We start from the raw sequence: 20,786 nt of genomic DNA on the forward strand, positions 1-20,786 counted from the left end.
GTGGTTAAGGGTAATTTACTGACTGTTGAATACACTGTGACACACTTCATATATTGCCGGTCAAATGGTGATATTGGTAAGGCTGGTTGGTGTACAACTGATTGACAGTATTGTAATATCATCCTATAAAGAATATATTGTATAGGCTAGGCCTACTACAGAAATGTTTTGTGAAAAGGTTTGTGTTTGTGTTGTGAACTGTTTTCCCACCATAATGCAAAACCGAGATGCTTTTATGTGTTTTTTTTTTTTAAACTGAACTAAACATCATCTTACTATCTTTTACGGTATCTTACTAAATGCTATGCACCTCGATCAGCACAGTCTGCATTTGTGAGACATCTTTGGATGGAAGAAATGTGTCTGGTTGCTAGTCCAGAGGGTTAAGACTCATTATTACACCCAACTGCACTTGTTTCATATTTAGGCATTTAGCAGTAGTGAGTATATTATACTCACTACTGCTATAGGCATTTAGCAGTAGTGAGTATATTATACTCACTACTGCTAAATGCCTAAATTGTAAATTGTACTCCATAAAACATAAAACAAAGTAGCGTAGGCCTACAGTATTTTGAAGTCTTAGGAACGCGACCATTATTTGTGGACCCTTCAGTTCATAGTTTTCATCTGTATAGCAGACGGTTATGAAACCATAATAGACTACACACGCCTAGTGGTATAAGCTACTACTTTGTACTTTGCTGGGTACTGAAATAGTCCCAAAACCGGAGTAGCTAATAAAAGCAGCTGCAGGTCGAGTAATACTCATCTATTTCGTTTATTTATTTTTAATGCGCCATCAACAAACACCACCTAGTTCAGTTGCGCTAAATCTAACTGAAATGATCTTGGAAGACGCAGCACAGCAGTAAGGTAATTAGTTGGTTGATTGGATTTCTGTGACGGCGCGGTGCCAGAGGGAGGCGCCTGTTGAATTTTCACCCACTTGCAGGCAGCGCTGTGCGGGGTAGGCAGGCGGCGCGGGGAAATCTGATCTCCCTTTGCGCCTTCTTTTTTTTTTTTTTACACGACTGCCCCGTAGCTGCACATTGTCAGAGGAGCAAACCCCGGAGAGGACGCACCAGTTAGACGCATCGTCAGTGCGCACCAATCAACCAGCCAGCCAGCCTGTGTGTGTGTGTGTGTGTGTGTCTCAGTGTGTGTGTGTGTGTGTGTGTGTGTGTGGGACTAAACGTGCTTATAGTCTGTACTTCACATGCAGCCAACCATCGCAAGCCAACAGTACGAGCTGAGCTGCTGCCTCTGCCGAGACAACAAACAGTCACACACACTCACTCACACAACACACGTCACACGGACTGGTAGCGAGGAGAGGAGCGGAGCTGCCTGCGTGGTGCGTTTGTCCAGCTCTCTAGCTCTCTCACCCGAAAAGAAGAAAAGAACACAAATCCCGAACCCGGACAATAATTTGGAGTGATTCTGGCACGGTTTGGTTAACCTGTGTGGACATTTTCACGCAACAGTGACGACTGGATTTTTGGTGAAGACGTTGTTGGTTGGCTCGGAGCAGCGTGTCTCTACCCCGAGGACTCTACACTCTACAGTGGCAACTTGCAGGGATTTGGTGCTGCTACCCTGAAGAACACTTGTTGTGGACGGATCTAAGATTAGTTTTGGTTTTTCCAACTTCACTGGAGAGTAAAACACTTGTTAATTCTGAACGCGTGGCGACATCTAAAAATCCCACATTTGGTGTTTAAAACGGGATACATTTGGTAAGAACATTTTCACATTTCATAGCCTATAGGCGCCATGATTAGTATATTATTGTGGGGTTAATTTGTTATTAAACGTGAAACTCAATGCATTGTGCGCCGCTGTCCGTAACATTCATTCACAATATCACTTCCTCGTATAGGCTATAGACTGAAGTTGGACAGGTTTGACAGTAGTTTGGGACGCAGATCAGTCTTGCTGTCAGCACTAAGTAACCTTTCAGTACCTCATAGAATGAACGAGTAGCCTAGAGCAGACAGACACGTCTCCTGTTCAGCGCGTCGATCCGTCCGTAGCGCTGACTGGACAGGTGTTGCAGAGGAGAAGAGACCCCGTCTCAGGCCGTGTGTGTGTGTGTATGTGCGCTGTGACGGTCCCCGGCCCGGGCACCGCTGGGACGCAATGCAACCGCGCGGTGCCGCCGTGCCGGACCGCCGGTGCGTGTTGTGTCGTGTGCGTTTGGAAAACCAAATATCGGCGACTCTGTGGATTTATCAATGAATGTACTGAATAAGTGAATATACAACATATCCCGTCTCTCTCGATGAATACATTTATGCTGCTTGTAATGCTACCCAATGTAGGCCTAATGTTCAAATTAATGTAGGCTATAATGTTCAATCTGTGTAAATTCAGTGCTCGAAGTTGTTAAGTAGAATAATGCATTATGAAATAGACTTAATTGTACCAAGAGTACAATTAAACCGCACTGCTAGACACTTCTCTGCAACATTGACGTCTTTCCTATATGGATATGCAGCCGATGTATGAAGTGCGTTATATTTCAATTCAAGGGACTCTCTACCGCTGTCATCTTGCCCAGAAAAAAGCAGATTGTTCCCCCTTTCTTTCTTTCGTTTGAATGAATTGGATGCGCTCTGAACTATGCGGTGGTCCTGCCCTGGTCTGGTCCCCCCGCCACCAGTACTGTACTGACTGGCTTCAAACGAAGCCCCATATTGTTTTATGGGTTTCAGATGATATAGCCAGGGTATTTTTTTTGACACTTTCAGCTCCATTCTGCATTTCAGTGTGGCCATTGAACAGTCGTAGCTGGACAAAAGTGTAGGATTAGACTATTATAAGATAAGAATTAAGGGGTCCTAAAATGAGACCTGGGAATTTCAGACACGTTCAAGCTTCGCATCATAACGAACGAACCGAAAATAACCGATGTTCAAGTTAAAACACAATACACAAAGCGAGTGGGGATTAATGCTTCAAATTAGGCTATCTATTGAGCCGAGAAATTGGCCTATGCGTCCCCGTTTACTGTTTTAATTCAGTGGCTGGGCCGCAGGTCTAAAATATGACTGATTGCCCCTTCATTGGACTAGCCTGCTGTTGTGAGACCGAACTCGTTTTCATGCCTTTCCCTTCTATTTCGTTTAATTAAATGACGTCCTCAACTGACTTTCTGAATTAGTTCTAACTTGCGATGGCATTATAACCAAGCCTCAATAAGTCATCGAGCCTATGTGCTCCTTGTGTTTCATGACAGAAGGCAGATGCATCAGGTTTGCGTTTATTGGATGTCTTGTCTATTAGGCTTTTTACTGGGACAGACTGGCTTTTTACTGGGACAGACTGGAGACAACAAGGCAAAGATCTTCAGCGTTAGAGAGAGTGTAAAAATGAACCCTTTAAATGTCCAGGTATAATTATATGTTTGCTGTGTGCATGCGAAAAGGAAACAAAAATACAAAACAACCAAAGTGACAGTGCCGTCGCCGTTTCCTTGCAGTGACAGTCTCACTGTAGGCTAGGTGCGGTGTCAGTAGGTGAGAGGTAACCTAAACCTACTCTCTGTCAACGTCAGACTGAAGTGGTGTGAAGTGGGTCTCTCTCTTAAGCACGGCCACACCGCAGACCGCTGATCAATATCAGCTTAACTCAAAGGCGAAGCTGTGTGAATGCTTTCAAAGAGTGATAATGTGATAGAGAGTGGAGAAGAGAGACATGAAAAAGTATGTCCTCCCACTATATATATCACTCTCTCTCTCTCTCACACACACACACACAGAGAGATGGTCATGACTGTGAGACAGAGGGAGACTGAGTGAAGAACAGGATGTCACAGTAACTTGGTGAACATTATGTTGCAGAGGCAGAGTTCTCAAGGAAAGAGCACTGTCTGCCTCGTGTCAGAGAGAGAGATAAATGTCAACCTCTCTGTCGCTCTCTCCCAGTTGAATTCCATCTAGCCCAGTTGAGTTCCCACTGCTGGAGCGGTCCTGCTGTTTGAGTGTGTGCTCTTTGCCTTAAGAAAAAGTCAATGGACCCAGGCGATTTGACTGATACAGTTGCTTAATTATTGAAGATTACTGGCATTCTCTGTCTGTGGGGTTCAGGGTTCTTTGATGCAAGGTGGAACTAGCATGTGACCACTTGAGCACTGATCCTCCTCGCTGAGGGAACAGAATGACAGAAATGTGAACCTAAAGCGCTTTGTTGCTCTGAGCTATTTTAATATCAAAACTGTTCTGCATGATTAATGACACGTTTTATTAACCAGTTTTAGAGAAGAGATATAGCCTAAAGAGAGACTTAATTTGTACACCATCAAAATGATTAAATCAATCTAGAGAGAAGGTGGATGTGGATTTATTTAAGAGTTAAAATGTTAATTTGTGGTTTGAACTTTGGGCTCTGTCTAACCTTTCCATTCACACCAGCTGCAGCTTCTTAGATCACCAAGGTTTTCCTGGTAGCTACTATAGTGATTTTAAGTTCCCTCAAAGCATACCCAGTTTATCTTTATCAGACAAACTATTTATTTTCTTTCTTTCTTTTTTCTTCTTCTTAGTGATCAAGTAAACTATTTTGTGCATAGATTTTCACAAAGTAGACATGTCTGTTTGGAAACAAATGTCCTCATTTGTATGCATGTGTAGATCCTGAAATGAACACGGATTGACGTTATTTTGTGCTGACTTTGTCTAAACTGTACTCCAAAGCAGACACTAGCACAGCAGTCAATCAAGACCATTGATTGTTCTCTCCCCCTCCACTTGATGTTAAGGCCTGTTGTAACTACAGTTCAATCCAGACACGCTGCTTGTCCGGACAGGCATTAGACCTCCACATGTTCATTTCACACGGAGTGTAAAAACAGGCCCATTTTGCAGTTAAATGCATACTCAGAATTTTACTCTAGAGCTGGCACATGGAAGCTCTGATAGCCCTTTGTCAACTTGTGAAGTGAAAGGCTCATATATTTACACTTTTACAGTGACCTTATTTCAGCGTATTCGACTGTGTACACTTACACTCACTGTAAAATCCTCAGCGTTCACTTAAATATGGATACATTGTTGGTCGTATGTGACACAAATTGTTGTCACATGTTGCCAGGAAGTCCATAAATGTACTAACACAGCATTATCATTACAGTGCTACTAAGACAGTGTTATGATGTCCTTACAACACAACACAGTACTGTACATACAGGATCCCCAGGCCAGATCATACAGTGGAATTAGGACATGGCGTGGCTGGAAAGAAAGCTAAATTGTTTTGTATTTTTCTCAGAACAATTCCTCTTTGTTGTGTGTGTGTGTGTGTGTGGGGGGGGGGGGGGGGGGCTTAGTGTTAGCTCAGCCAACCGTGCATGCCCCCTAAGTGTCACACTTTTCAGGGTTAAATGAACACTCATGGTATTTTACTGCTTAAAAGGTGGGACTTAAACAATGGCTACATCTGTTTACCTGCCAGAGAAAACGGGCGTCTCTTGCCCTGTCTCACACCAAACTGCAGAGGGACTCACAATCCTTATCGAGCTGTGTAAACAAAGTGGACGTCATGTGTTGTAGGAGGCAGGAGATGGGGCGAGAGGGAGGGGAGGGGAGGAGAGGGAAGATGAGAGAGGTAAAGACAGTAGTGTGGGAGGAACGGAGGTCTCTGACCGGTGTGTGTGCGTGTGCAAGGGTGGGCGTGCGTGCGTGCGCAATTTAACTTTATGTCTCATAGTCTGTGCACGCACGCACGTCGGCGGCACGCACGTGTGCAATTTAACTTTGTCTCATAGTCTGTGCGAGTGCATCCATCTTTGAAACTCCCTCAAACTGTGTCTCCACTCTCCAGCCCGTGTCTTTACTCTTTATCGTGTATGTGCGTGTGTTTTCACGTCATTCACCGGTATTTTGGCCCAGTGTGTTTTCTGTATAGTGATAATGTGCAAACAGAGCCTAGTGAAGCCGGAGCCCGGCCTCTGCCTGGCCTCCACTATGTGCTGAGCAAGGAGTGGGTCACAGATCCTCAGAGGAAAGAAAAACAGTACTGCTAAGACTAAAGACAACACAGCCTCTCTCTGGAGTGCATGTGTGTACAATACACCTCTCTGTGCGCAACCAAAGCCCACTCTTAAACTCTGCGTGTCAAAGTGTGTGTGCTGTGCATAGTGCGGGTGTGTGCCCTTGCGTGTACGTGCATGCATGTTAAATTAATGCTATGTGGGTGTGTTCGTCTCTCTTTACGTGTCTGTATATACGTCTGCGAGCCAAGGCTATTCTATAGAAGGACATAGTCGCTAAGGTTTAAGCTAACAGCAGTGTGTGTGTGTGTGCATGTGGGGGGTTTTGCGGCATGGAGCTCTTTGCTTTTCTGGGCACCTTTCTCTCATAGCTCTGCTCCCCTCCGTGCATTCCAACTTCTCCTGCTTAAGCAAACAGTGAACATGGCACTCCACCATCACACACTGACTTGCTGCCGTCATGTTCCGTGCCGCCTCCTCCCTGAGCCAGCCGGCTGCATTGGGCAACTGATACTGTAGACTTCAGCATTCTTTGCCCTGCAGAAAGATAAGCAAGTGCGTGTCAGTCACTTGCTAAACCATGCTCAAGATCCTCTCAAGCAGAAAAGCCTCCTGTGAAAAGACTGTCAGCCTGTTCAGTTATTAAGCCGGGTCTAATGTGTTTTTTGTGCTCTATGCATCATGGGGTCGTAGTGTTTCTTGGAGAGGCATCTACTGTGTGGACATGCTTGACTCCGCTCGCGCAGAGTGCAGCTAATTGTTTGATTAATGAAGCTTGCAGAATGGACGTACACTGCAAGATCTCTGAGCTAATTGGGCGCCAGTTATTGCTGTTCCAGTCTGCTATTGCCCACTAGTACTGTATGATTGCCCCAGTGCAGTTATGATCATGATTACAGGGCTCTGAGAACACTTCTGAGAAACCCTATGATGTGGGATTTTCCCCACAATCCCCAAGATCTGTATGGAATGTTCTTATTTCGACCAAATTTCGTCTAGTTCTGGTAGTATACACAATGGACCCAAACGTGGCTTCACTTTCTATAAATCAAGTTCGTGGTCATTTCCGTTTGATCTTTTACCTTCATCTGTAATCTTTTCACACATCATTTATTTGACTTCTGGTTTTACTGTTTATTGTGGAAGCAATTGGCACAACTGCCTGTCATGCACGACATGATCTGGAAATAAGAAGTGACACGTTGATTATTTGGTCTGATTACACGTTGTCTTCATCTCTGTTGTTTCTGCCAAAACGAGCCAGGATCTTAAAACCAACAGTCACGTTTCAAAGCACTCTTATACCTTATGTATACTTGCGGCTGAGTTGTGTCGCACACTGGTAATAGCTGATCTACAAGGCAAGCTCACAACACTTTACAGCCTGACCTGTTGTGACTCGTGAGCTTGTAGATCCTCTATTTCCGATGCACGGAGACGGTGCGCAATCAAAGCATAAATCAGGCCCTACTCTTCTGCCATTCAAACTCGTGATTCCATTGACCTTCCTCCCTCTCTGCATGTTGTTTTCCAGGAGGGCGAGGGGAGTCCTTGGCTTGTTTCTCGCGGTGTCGGAGGCCACTGTCGTGTTGAGACAGCATGCACGCACATGATGTCGTCTGAGTTGGAGTCGGGCCTCGCTGCTCTGCGTCTCGCCTTGTCGTCTGGAGGAATGACGGCTCTCTGGTGCTGTGTCTGGCTATCCTTCCTCCTCCTCCCTCTCTCCGCCGCTCCAGCTCACCTGCCCACCGCCCCGACCACAGGTAGGACAAGATACCATACAGATACCATACCTCTGCCGTCGATGTGAATGTGCATTAATGGAGGAATCTAATTAACTAATTCATTCATAAATTAATCTAATGAATAAATGCGCTTTGGATAAAGACACTACAGTATATAAATACTGTCATGTCGGGAGGGAAAAACAAACTTCCAGGATGTTAAATGGATTGGACATGTCTCTAACAACACCACAGACCAAGACACAACACAGAAGGGTTGGTTTGGTGATGCACTCGCTCAGCCAAAAAACCACAAGGAAAAGAGCAAAGTGATTTTGTCTGAAAAGCAACAAAAGACACCAGGGAATGTTTAACTTGTATTGTTGTTCTCTTCTATTGTTCTCTTTGCTTCATTTCTCATACGAGGAGATGTATTCACCACTTCAAATACGGACATTTTCAAACAACATTTTTGTATATGTATGCAAGTGTGTATGTGTGCATGTTTGCCCGTCCATGTGTGTCATGTTTTGCGCGGGCAATTTAATTGGAGTCTTGCTTTGGTTTTCATGCTGAGCTTAGCGCGATTCTCTCCCATCCTTTGTTCCCAAGATGGAGAAATACCCTGTAGATCAATCCAAAGTAAACGTTGACTGTGTTGGCTTTAATCTCCACATATTGCGCAAAAAAGACACTAACACGGCACAGTAATCTGTTTCTGAGGCACTGGCCAAGAGGTGGGGCTTATTCTCTTCCCCCCCCCCCCCAATACTTCTTTTTGTTTTTTAATCCTATGATCGAGTTTTATTTAAATGAGCCTTTGACACACTATGCAACACTGCATTAAGAAGGAGCCTGGTGCCTTTTGGAGACGGCCTAATTGTCTCATGCAAGGAAAGATGTTCCCATGCCCAGTATTGGGTTGTGTGTGTGTGTGTGTGTGTGTGTGTGTGTGTGTGTGTGTGTGTGCAAGTGTGTGTTTGAGTTTGAGAGAGCATGGTCGTGCGTCAGAGCTGTCCGTATCCTTGATCGCTGAGCTCACACCACCCCTCTACCTGTGTGTAAACATCACTCATCATCTTAGACTCCAAATGCTCTCCAGCCTTTCCATGATGTAATGTTTCAAGAGACCCTCCTTTTATAAGCTTTTATTTATCATGGGAATGTGATTGATTTTTTGTTTGTTTTGTTTGTTGCTGCTGTAGTGTACACAGTGGATTGTGAAAGCTCATTAAACCTAGGAAGTGTAAAAATACTGGGAGTTGTCCAGTGTAGGCCATAGTTTCCCATTTGCCTTTCAGCATTTCAACTACCAGTGCTGCTGAAAGACACTCGCGTGTACAGTGTCTAATACTGTCTATGCATGTGCATGCACACGTATTTGTGTGTGTTACTGTACATTGTACCTATTGTAGGCTACCTGTTGTAAGGAAGCAGCCAAATACAGCAAATACTGTAACTCGTAAGGAGGCCATTGACTCTGTCTGATAACTAATACATGTCACAACACAATTATGATGGATATGCTGATGTTAAAGGGATGATGGTCTGCTGACAACATGGAAGCCTCTCTGCGTGAAAGCGCTTCCATCCCAGATATTGTTCTTGGCAGAGTTAGACGTCACTCCTGAAAATAGGTTTCAGAACATGACTCTGAACATGCGCTATGAGACTTAAACCCAAATCCTTATTTATACTTAGTCATGCGGCAATCTGCAAGCTGTGGCAGTCTAAACTCACTGCGACGCTTTGAGATGTTGTAGATCAGCTGTTTTCGGAAGGGGGGCTGCTGTACGACGGAGGATGAATTGGGTGTAGACGAGCAGACTGACGTAGTGGCTACTATCAGCTCGATCGGCCTGTCCTGTACGGCCATGTGCTTCACATTGGAGCTATTTAGCTGATGTTCTTATTAACATGCAGTGAGTGAGTGAGCAGGTAGGGGTTCAACGCCTTGCTTGACAGTTAAGGATACTTTGGAATTACACCGCTACACCACAAGATGTCCTCACACTAGTGTAAATGTATAGGCTATTCTTTTCAGGAACCATTAACGTTCCACAGGTGTATTGTACTATTGTCAAGCAAAGCATCTGTGCTTCAAAATCGGTTTTGTGAGCCAAGTACAACTTGGGCTTTACGTGACTTTACAACTTCGGTCATGTGACTTTAGCCTCGGTTCCATGTCACCCCCCCCCCCCCCCCCCCCCCCCGCCCAGCTGAGGTCTCTCTGTATCCACAGATGGAATCACGGTGGGGACAAAATCACTTGATTAGCAGATGGCATAGTTTTCCCCTCAGCCCCTCCACAGAGCGGAGGCACTGTGCTGTGAACTTGTCACCCAACGAACCCAGGACCGGGACACAGTGGGAGGCTGTGTGTTTGTGTTGTGTGGGGTGGGGGATGGTATGTTTTTGTCTTTTAGTGGGTGTGGGGTGTTTGTAAATCCATGCGTGTGTGAGTGTACTATGTCTTTGTATACAAATGTGTGACTGTGTGTCCGCTTTGCCAAGTGCACTCATTTGCGTGTGCGTGTGTGTGCGTGTGCGTGTTCTGTGTTCGTCTCCCACAGGACGGACTGCAGGAATCCCCCTGTAATGCCCTGCTGAGCTATCGCATGAAATATGTGGCTCACTGGCTCCTCTGTGAACCAGCAGACCTATAAATTCAACACTCACTGTAGCTATTGTATGTACTGTGTGTCCACACACACACACAGACAAAGTGGAACGTCCAAAGTTAAATGAACACAGAGGAATTTGCTGTACATACATCTGTATACGTTTGTGCTTTGGGAAAGTGGGTACATGTACACCTACACGGCAAAGTGGTGCATGTGCGCATGCGTGCGTGTGCGCGCGCGCTGCAGTATGTTGAGAGACTTAACCTCGATTATGACAGAGAAGCTGGGAAAAGATGAGAGGAGAGACGGTGGTCTCAAATGAAAGGACACACATGGCTGGGGTGACAAAATGACAGAGAGACAAGAATGTGTGTGAGTGGGCGGGGGGGGGGGGGGGGGGGGGGTTGGGGCATTGTCTCACACCACTGTCACTAGTGAAGAGACTATTGGAAAAGTGTGTGGTGTGCATTGTGTGTGCATGTCATCAGCAGAGGTGTGAGTTTAGCTGTAAATCGTGGCGGTGAGGTGGTGGAGTGGATTGTAGCATCTGAGCGTAAATCTGCACACAACGTGTTTTTAACAGCCATCCTAACGACACAAGTAACCCCTGCTGACATTTACGGCCCCTGCATGCACGCTCACTTGCGCACGCCCGCGCACATGCGCAGTTGCGCACCCACACATGTGTTGTGTATACTGTATACCCTCCTTAAGGCTGTGTGCCGGCGTTGGTTCACCAGAACACAAAGGAAGCCAGCTTCATTCAACAGCTCCATAAAGAGTAGACTGGCAGAAGGTTATATCTGAGAACGGCACAGTACAATCGTTTCACACCCGCCTTCAACAAAGTCACAAAAAAACAGATTTCCTCTCAAGGATCCCTTCTCTGCGAGTGTGTGAGTGTGTTTGCGTGTGTGCGTGTGCGCGGGCGTGTGACTGCACCTCATTAATGCTGTTTGAAACACACTCTGCATGTCATACTGTGAATAATGGATGAAAACAGAGGGTGCGTGTGCCGTGCATGTTGCACGGCAGACCTCTCTCTCTCTGCCGGTCGGTCTCTCCCGGTTTGCATTACCTCTCTCCTCTCTTTCTTTCTCGGCATCTGTCTCTACATCTCTGTCTGTCTGTCTGTCTGTCCGTTTCTTTCTGTCTCATTTGTTCTGAGTAAGACGAATCATTTGTGATGCTCACATGTAAAGGGGAGTAGCTACACTTATCTATTTCCCGAAATGCCTGGTTCGCTGCACATGCACACACATTAAGATTTAGACATATGCACACTTTAAATGCTTTATTTAATTAACTCCATAAATAATGAAATTGCTCAACACTCAAATACTGCGGTTCATTATTTATGTGTGTGTGTGTGTGTGCGCGCGCGCGCGCGCGCGCGCGCACACACACACACACACACACACACACACACACACACACACACACACACACCCCCACACCTTTTCAGTCATGTATAAACACATCCAATTTACTTCTCTGTGTCTGTTTCACAAACCCTACACACTTAAAGACACAGATCCACAAGTTCTCTTTCCCACTCTTTCTCGCTCCCATAACACACACACACACACACACACACACACACACACACCTGTGTGTGCGTGTGCTGTGCAGCTGGTTGGCTGACAGCAGCATTGACATACGGCTGGGTTTTAATTACAACTGCTCCCCTTAAGGAAATTGTTGAGATAGTTAACAGATAAGACCGACAAGCAGAGGAACAAAGAGACTCCTTGTATCCAGAGAGTGGAGACCTTTCGTACGGCTGTGTGTGGGTGGCTGGTTGTACTTAAGCCGGATCTTCTACAGTTGAACCTGACAAAATATTTGCTCTGTCTGGAGAGAGAAATGGTGTATTTTATTACTTAAAGATGGAGTGCCGTGAAATGATTATACTTGGAGGAAGATATTTTTCAAAACAAAAGTGTTAAAATGATGTTCTTATATGGCCACACCCACCAGTTAATTAAATCAATCAATCCATCCATCCATCTTCAACCGCTTATCCATAGTCTGGTCGCGGGGGCAACAGCTCCACCAGAGAGCTCCAGACTTCCCTTTCCAGAACAAAATTAGTAACTTCCTCCTGGGGGATCCAGAGGCGTTCCAAGGCCAGTGAGTCGATATAATCCCTCCAACTGCGCCTTGGTCTCCTCCCAGTGGGACGTGCATCGAGGACCCCCCTAGGTAGACGCTCGAGAGGCATCCTAACCAGATGCCTGAACCACCTAAGCTGGCTCCTTTCCAGGCGAAGAAGCAGTGACTCTACTCCGAGTCTCTCTCGTGTGAACTTCTCACCCTATCTCTAAGGGACATGCCAGCTACCCGTCGGATAAAACTCATTTTGGCCACTTGTATTCGTGACCTTATTCTTTCGGTCATGACCCACACTTCATGACCTTGGTTAGAGTAGGAACAAAGGTTACTCGGTAGACAGAGAGCTTTGCCTTCTGTCTCAGCTCTCTTTTCGTCACAACAGTGCGGTACAGCGACTGCAATACCGCCCCTGCGATTCTCCTTCTCCGTCTTTTCATCACTTTTCAGAGATACTTGAACTCCTTCTCCTGGGGTAATGCCTCCCTTCCCGGACTGCACAATCCCATCGGTTTCCTGCTGAGAACCATGGCCTCGGATTTGGAGATGCGGATCCACATCCCAGCCACTGTACACTCGACACTCTCCAGTGAGAGCTAAAGGTCTTGGACCGATGGTGCCATCAGGACCACATCATCTACAAAAAGCAGTGATGCAACCCGTAGCTCACCGAGCCGTATACCCTCTTCGCCACGACTTCGCCTCGAGATCCTGGCCATGAAAATCACAAACCGGATAAGTGACAATGAGCAGCCCTGGCGGAGGCCGACCCCCAACGGATAAGAATCGGACTTACTCCCGAGCCCTCCTGTTGTTGTATGATAATGGGGGATCGGTTAGGGTTATCATGACACCACTAAAGTGGTGTATTTCAATTAGGGCCTTGTGCCTCAAAGGCTTTCAGCTTTCAGGAAGAAACTACAAATACACAGGGAAGACATATTTAAATATTATAACCACAACTGGGGGTCTATTAATGTAATGTTAACTCCATAGACACGTACAAAACAGAAAAAGTACAAAAATCACGGCACTCCATCTCGAAAGTTTGCGCCTCCATTCCAAAACCATTCACCATTGGTAACCGATGCCGTCTTGGTCTCTCTTTCTCTTTCTCTCTCTCTCTCTCTCTCTCTCTCTCTCTCCGTCTGTCCTTTTTCGTCTGCGTCACTACTTTCTCTGTCATTATCTCTGCCAGGACAAAGACAGGACCAGAGATCGTGTTTTCACCCCTGAGTGGGGGGGGGGGGGGGGGGGGGGGGGTGTGTGTGTGTGTGTGTGTGTGTGTGTGTGTGTGTGTGTGTGTGTGTGTGTGTGTGTGTGTGTGTGTGTGTGTGTGTGTGTGTGTGTGTGTGTGTGTGTGTGTGTGTGTGTGTGTGTGTGTGTGTGTGTCCACACACAAATCTGCTGCAAAACTGCTAGAGGCAGCTAGACCGATCATTGTCAACATTTCTTGTGCATGCTGCCAGTAGGCAGTATGCCTAAGAACTCAGATCCCTAAGATCTCAAATCAATGACGGCTATGTTATTTTTATGAATTCATAACCTCAGACACATCATCCCTCCATACTATAAGTTGTCATGTCCATCTGCTGTATGGGATATACACTGTGCTAATTCACACCTCTCTTTGTCTGAAGCTGTGCAACTATTGCCTCGTTGATATGTAAAAAAAACATATTTTCCAGTGTTGTTTCATTGGTCATGTTTATAAAAATCACTAAATCTGTCTGTGCAAAGCACCGTATGACGCACCGCACACAGAGCAACTCTTGTACCAACGAGGCATGCGTGGGAGAGACACACTGCTGAAGCCTCATTAACAACTTACCGCTCGTTCCTGTTACTGTGTCAGAAAGCTGGGCCGTGCCTCCTGGCGGAGATTTGCCCGCACTGAGTGCCCCTTTCTAGTTCATTGGGGGGTTTGTTCTCTCTCTCTCTCTCTCTCTCTCTCTCTCTCTCTCTCTCTCATTGCAAATTTGCACACCATCCTCCTGCATGTGTAAACATGTTGGTGTGTGTCTGTGTGTGTGTTACTGTCTCAGTCTTTAGCCAAGCCCATTGAAAATGTGTGTATATGTGTATGTGGCTGGCAGAGGTGAACAGATGGCAGGTTTTACACACACACAATGAGATGTGACTCCCATTGGTACTGCAGGCCTCTTGATGCTCTCTCTGTCCCCCTTCTCTTTCATCACCCTCACACCTCTTCACACACACACACACACACACACACACACACACACACACACACACACACACACACACACACACACACACATACACCTTCATGCATACTGTCGTAATTCATAGTTTCCGCAATGATGTAGTTTTATGTAATTACAGTCATTGTATAATCTCATCACCTCAACTTCCATTCTGCTCTGTCTCTCTCTCTCTCTCTCTCTCTCTCTCTCGTTTGTCTCAGTGTTGGATGGACGAGTGGAGACCTGTCCATCCATCTCCCTGTACATCCCTGTTACATCCTTCTCTCCCTCTGATGTCTGCAGTGCACACACATAGACACGTACTGTAAACACAGCTTTAGTTGAGTGTGTGTGCTTGCTTCTGTGCTTGGTGGAGCGCCAATCGACAGCATCACCTTGCGCTCTCTCTCTCTCTCTCGCTCTCTCTAATCAAATCAATGGGCAGTGCTCACACCAAGACATCTGGTCCCTCATTGCCCCCCCCCCCCTTCTCATCTCTCCTTCTCTCTTAATCAACTGTGTTAATATTCCTCTCAGGCCAACCAGAGCACAGGACTGGATCCATACGTGTGTGTGTGTGTGTGTGTGTGTGTGTGTGTGTGTGTCTGTGTTGTGTTTAGAAAGCCAGGGCCTGGCCCTGCCCCACTCGCGCCCATACAGTACATGTGCTTCTGTTTAAATCCCCCGCGGGGGGGGGGGGGGGGACAGACAGAGGGGCTGACACTTCTAATATTAAAACCAAACTTGGCTTCCATCTTTCTCTCTCCTCTCCCTCCAGACACACACCAATGTTATTTTGCCAGGAGAGTTAAAACAATAAACGTGTGTAACTCCTGCAGGCTGTAATGGAAGGCTCTTTTTTCCCCCTCTCTATGGAAAAGAAGAGAAAAAGACGACAGACGGCGGTAACTGTGTCTCTGTGTGGCGTGCGCACGTGTGTGTGTGTGTGTGTCAGACTGAGTCAAATAATGTTTTGCAACGTCAGGTTTCTTGAAAGCATATTCAACATTCAATAGTTTAGTCCTGCCCAGGTTGATATGAGATCGTCTTACAGGACTCGGTGTTGCGTACTGTACATGCTCATACAGTATACCACCCTCACACACCATGATCACACTCAGGGTTTTGATTGGATGTTTTTCGGCAATTAAAAAAATGGCGAATGAAGCAGATTGGTTGGATTAAACGGTGATATTATCTAACATAAATATTACACTAAACCCTGACCACACTTATACAATAATACTGTAAGGAAACGACGGGATCTAGTCAGACACTAGGACTGTTGACAGAACAGATCTACAGTAGCATGTACCAACACTACATGGTCGCTGCACAAGGGCAGAGGCCCTTGGCGCAAAGCTGACCACAGTGCATGACTTTTGACTCCTGATGTGTAGAGTGTAATAGAAGTTCTATTTCTCCTTGGAAGGAGGAGAGTAGCAGGATGTTGGCGGCCGTATGTACACAGCAGTCAGACTGAGAACACAAAAGCAGAGGTGAGGTTGTTTGACAGAGGAGCTGACTCAAGACCTGGCTTGGTTAACTGGGAAAAAGGAGAGAAAAGAACAATAGTCAGAATTTACAGAAATGTTATTTTTGAGCTCGAGCTGTATCTGGTAATTGAGGACATATTTTCCTTAATTCCTTCTGCAACAATGTTCTCCTCATTGCTGCATTGTGATTTATCTGCTGCTGTTGATCTGCCGACGGTTTACTACAAGAGTCTGATGAACGGGGAGATTCTTAAAGCATATTTAAGGCATTTCTGATTAACTGGTTTGTACTTTGGAGAAACAGGAAAGAGAGGACAGTCCCAAACACTGGGACATTATGATTATACAATTCTAGTAGTGTTCCTATACCCAATCACATGATCTACATTTCTCAATAGAAGAGCAGGGAGACCCCTCAGTTGCGTTTAGTTATATTGTATTAACATACTTTGACATACAGATAAAATAACAACATACAAAATGCAATTGTGTTAATTAAAATATGCTCCAGATTGCAGTTTTAACTTTGCAAATCACTGTAAAGGGGGGGGGGGGGGCAAGAGAGGAAGTCATAAAAATGGGGGGGGGGGGGGAAAGGTGGACAGGGAGCACATGCTAGCTAAGCTAACTGGTCCTCACCACCCGGCTCCTGTTTCAGGGCAGTGGGCCGCTGGGACCGGACGTTTCAGGAAGTGTTTCCTGGGCTTCCGTGGTGGTGATGAGAAGCACATGGCTCAGGAGCTCAGTGGCTCCACACAGAGAGGTATAACAAGCGGACCGAGGGATGGGGCCCACGCGGGCCCTCCGCGCTAATAAACACAACCATAAACACAGCAGTAAACTACCGCTTTTATGTCCCACTCATCCAAAACCTCTGTGTGTGTGTGTGTTGCACACAGTACAACTTTTACGTTTACTTTTAATTTATCCATTTGTATCTCTGAGAGTGTACAAATGTAACCAAATGGGCCCCATTTTATTACATTTGTAGTGGATTTATTTATATGCTTCCACTGATACAGCTGAAAGTCTGCGCGCATGTATATGCCTTTGAAGCTGTCCACATGTGCCTGTCTGCCTCTCTGTCTGTCTGATAGTCTAATAGCTATTAAACAATCACACAGAACGTATGAACAATATAAAGACATAGAGACATTCGGCTTAGTGTGTCTTAACCGTGTCCGTATTCCCCGACTTTGATGTCTTCGTCCATCCCCCACCTCCTCCTCCTCCCTATCAGTGGAGGGAGGACACCAACCATCACAGGGGTTTGGTGGTGGGGGGCAGGGGTCACAGTGGGGTCAGGAGAGGTCACATGGCAATGTTTCAATCACTCTCTCCCCTATGCAGTGTCAAGCAGTGTTCAGAGATGGGTTTCTCTGTGTCCTGAAGTCTGTCTGGATTATCTACAGAAATGTTTGGAATATGCTAGAGATATTTATTGGAAATGTAAGTGGTGTGTTGTTTTTTGTCTCTGCTTGAAGCACTGCTAGACTGCTCCTGCTCCATAACTTTAAGAACTGTTGGAGCTGTAGCATCATTGTTAGCATCACTGTTTATACTTTATCACATGGTCCTAATCAACAAGTGGTTGGTTCAACACTTATTTAATTTAAAAATACGTATTTGTTTTCCAGCAAAACCTGCAAAGCGACAAAGCATAAATGAGCCTTCTTGTTTGAAAGGCAATGTACCGTTCATTTGCAATCATTTCTGGTGTCGCCAAATGGTTTCCTGCTCTTTGTTTTGTCTCGGTCCCTCAAGTCATCGTCAAGTTGATATATTGTGACGTTACCAGGGAACAGTACGTCCACTCTGACAGACTTGATACATCTCACAGGCCTGGTTCTCTTCTTAAACAAGAGGGAGAAAATGGAAGTATTTAGTCCCAGGCAAACAAGATGCTTTGAAACGCCATATTCAGGGACCCCCAAAACAGCAGCTGTAGCTTGTAATCTGATTGGTTCCTCTCTCCTCTTGTTTTGTGGTTGATGCCGTGATTATGTTTTACAGAACCCAACACACGTTGCGTGAGAGAGACATCTTGGGGTCTTTTGTGAGGCATGGCCCACACACACACACACACACACACACACACACACTATAAGTCCTGAATTGAAACTAGGCCAGTCTGTCTTTGGAATGACAATTACCAACCACCAACGAAACCCCCAGCCTCTTGTTCCGAGGGCTGAGGATGGAGGGGTGGAGGAGGCTGGGATAGATGAGGGGAGTGTGAATGGAGCGAAGGCGATTGGGCGCTGCCAAGACGCGCTGGACGTACAGTAGCTTCCGATGCTCGTTAGCGCAGTCAAGCGCGTGGGCCAGGCATTTTGGGGGGGGGGGGGGGGGGGGATTTGTGTGTGTGTGTGTATGAGAGAGTATGTGTGCATTTATTTGGGAGGGGTGTGTGTGTGTGTGTGTGTGTGTGTGATTTTTAGTGAGGCAGTGTATACCTTTTAACAAAAAAATTGGGGGTCCCTTTTGACAGAGCACGGCTCATCTAAGATGAAGAATAACATCCAACAGACTGGAATCCACCCCACCCACTCCTCTGATCTCTGCCGAGTTATCCCTCCTCCTCCCCTCTCTCTGTCTCTCTCTCTTGGCAGTCTGTTAGTGGTCGGTGTGAGGTTGTCAGGCCAGCTCAGATTAGCATCATTGTCCTGAGGTATTTACATCCGGCCAAACCATATTAAACAGAGATTAGGGGAGGGTACTTCTTTTTCTGCACGTTACCCCCCCTCCCTCCAACCCCCCCCCCCCCCCCCACCAAAAAAAAGAAACCCCCCAAAAGGTGTAAAAAGAGAAAGAGAGGGAGAGTCTGTTCCAGGAGGAGCGTGGGGTTTGGGATTTACAATGGCCATTAAGCTGAGAAATAGGAGAGGAAGAGAAATGCTCTCTCTCTCTGCTCTCTGTGTGTGTGTGTGTGTGTGTGTGTGTGTGTGTGAAGGTCATGTGACGCTGGTTCTGGTGGGGTGGGGGGTGCGGTGTGGGGAGTTCATGCCAAACGGTCGGGGTTGGCAGCGAACGGAGGAAACTGGAGTAAAAGAATGGCTTGGAGGTCGGCGGGACACGCCGTCCTCCCCGTGTTGGACACACTGCTGCCAGGAGGACCAGTAGGTTCACTATGACTGTCCCACTTCTCTGTTCCAGTAGAAAAAAGTCACCCATTCATTTCTCCATCCGTTTCTGTTTGTCTCTCTCTCTCTCTCTCTCTCTCTCTCTCTCTCTCTCAGTGTGTCTCTGTTTCAGTCTTGTCTCTTTTGCACTGCATGTCTATGCGACTCTCTCTCTGCGACTGTGTTTTTGGAGAGTGGAGTTTCCATTCATTCATTCTTTCTATTTCTGTCTGTGTCTGCATCCTTATTTCTTACTGTCTCTCGTGTCTCTGCAGGTCTCCCTGTCTTTATTTCTGTCTCTCCATTTCGCTGTCAGAAGTTGATTAACTGAATTTCGTCAGACTCTCTGCCTCCCTCTCTCTACCTCTACAAAATTCTTCACTGTCAAATGTTGCAGTCAGACATATCACAAGCTCTTTTTGCTGTACTAGCCTTGCAGTACACACACACACACACACACACACACACACACACACACACACACACACACACACACTTATCACACATGCCATACTCCCAGTCAACCTCACTTGTCTGCCAATCACAGGAGCGATGCAATCGCCCCAAACGTGGAAAGGATTGGGTCTGCCCAAGTTCAAAGACCACAAGTGGAGATTTCTCCATTGATGGAACAAACAACTAATTACCTGCAGTAAAAAAAGGAGGCAATTTGCCGCCCAATTGTTTGTGACCGTTTTATTTGAGGCTACCTCACTGTACAGCTGTTGGAAACATGGCACTGTTATATTATTAGCTCACTGTAAGAAGGCGTGGGGGGGGGGGGGGGGGGGGGGGGGGGGGGCTCAGAAAAAAGGAGCTTGATGAAGACAAATGCCTCCCAGTGCCATCTGGAAGACATCACTTTGAAAAACCTTTTTTTAGATGGTGATATGGCTTTAAAACGCTATGCGGCACTCCCCTCTTCCACTAGGCTCAATAAAAGTACCTGTTCCGCCTCTTTTTAGTTGGCCGTAAAGGTTTGGCGTTCTGACCACTCCCCAGTTTTAATTAAGTTCTGAGAGTCTTAAGAATCTGGTTCTCAAAGTCGAATGTGGGGACTGGGGACCCCCAGGTGTCCTTGAGTGGGTTCCAGGGGATCCTCAGCCAATTGATTGATGGTTAGGAAAGGAACCAATTGGACACTTCTGTAACTCTCCCAGTTAAATTAACACTGACTGTACTGTAGACTGGGGACACAAGAAAGAGAAATGTATGTCAAACTGGGGGCCCTTGAAATTAAAATGCACTGCTCTAAGAGTTCAATGAAAACTCTGTATTTTTCTGTGTAGCTTGCCTGTTTCTTTTTCTTTCTATAATTTTTATCGCACAGTTTTGTAGCCCATTTTTCACCCAGTGTCAATTGTCTAATGTAATCCTGGGCTCTACACTCCCTCGGCCAACCTGGGGAGAGCAATGGACTGACCTCATGCTTCCTTCAATGCATGAGCGTCCAAGCCACTTCTTTTCACCTGACAGGGGGGAGTTTCCCTGGTTGGACGTAGCGCGTGC

General features: G+C 46.1%; 1 protein-coding gene across 5 annotated transcripts in view; it reads left to right on the forward strand.

Annotated features, from left to right (window-relative positions):
* Nucleotides 1–1,082: 1,082 nt before the first annotated feature.
* The window catches only part of fgfr3 (fibroblast growth factor receptor 3), a 75,486-nt gene continuing 55,782 nt past the window's right edge, over nucleotides 1,083–20,786 (forward strand). For 2 of the 5 annotated variants that reach the window (XM_083792008.1, XM_083792011.1), the window contains exons 1-2: nucleotides 1,083–1,739; nucleotides 7,527–7,755. In XM_083792008.1, the coding sequence (XP_083648134.1) occupies nucleotides 7,602–7,755 (154 nt within the window). In that variant the 5' untranslated portion in view covers nucleotides 1,083–1,739; nucleotides 7,527–7,601. The remainder of the gene's footprint in view (nucleotides 1,740–7,526; nucleotides 7,756–20,786) is intronic. The other 3 variants (XM_083792007.1, XM_083792010.1, XM_083792009.1) reach the window with 2 other exon arrangements.

This window comes from Protomyctophum parallelum, assembly GCF_964188405.1.
Source record: "Protomyctophum parallelum genome assembly, chromosome: 20".
NCBI classification, from domain to species: domain Eukaryota; kingdom Metazoa; phylum Chordata; class Actinopteri; order Myctophiformes; family Myctophidae; genus Protomyctophum; species Protomyctophum parallelum.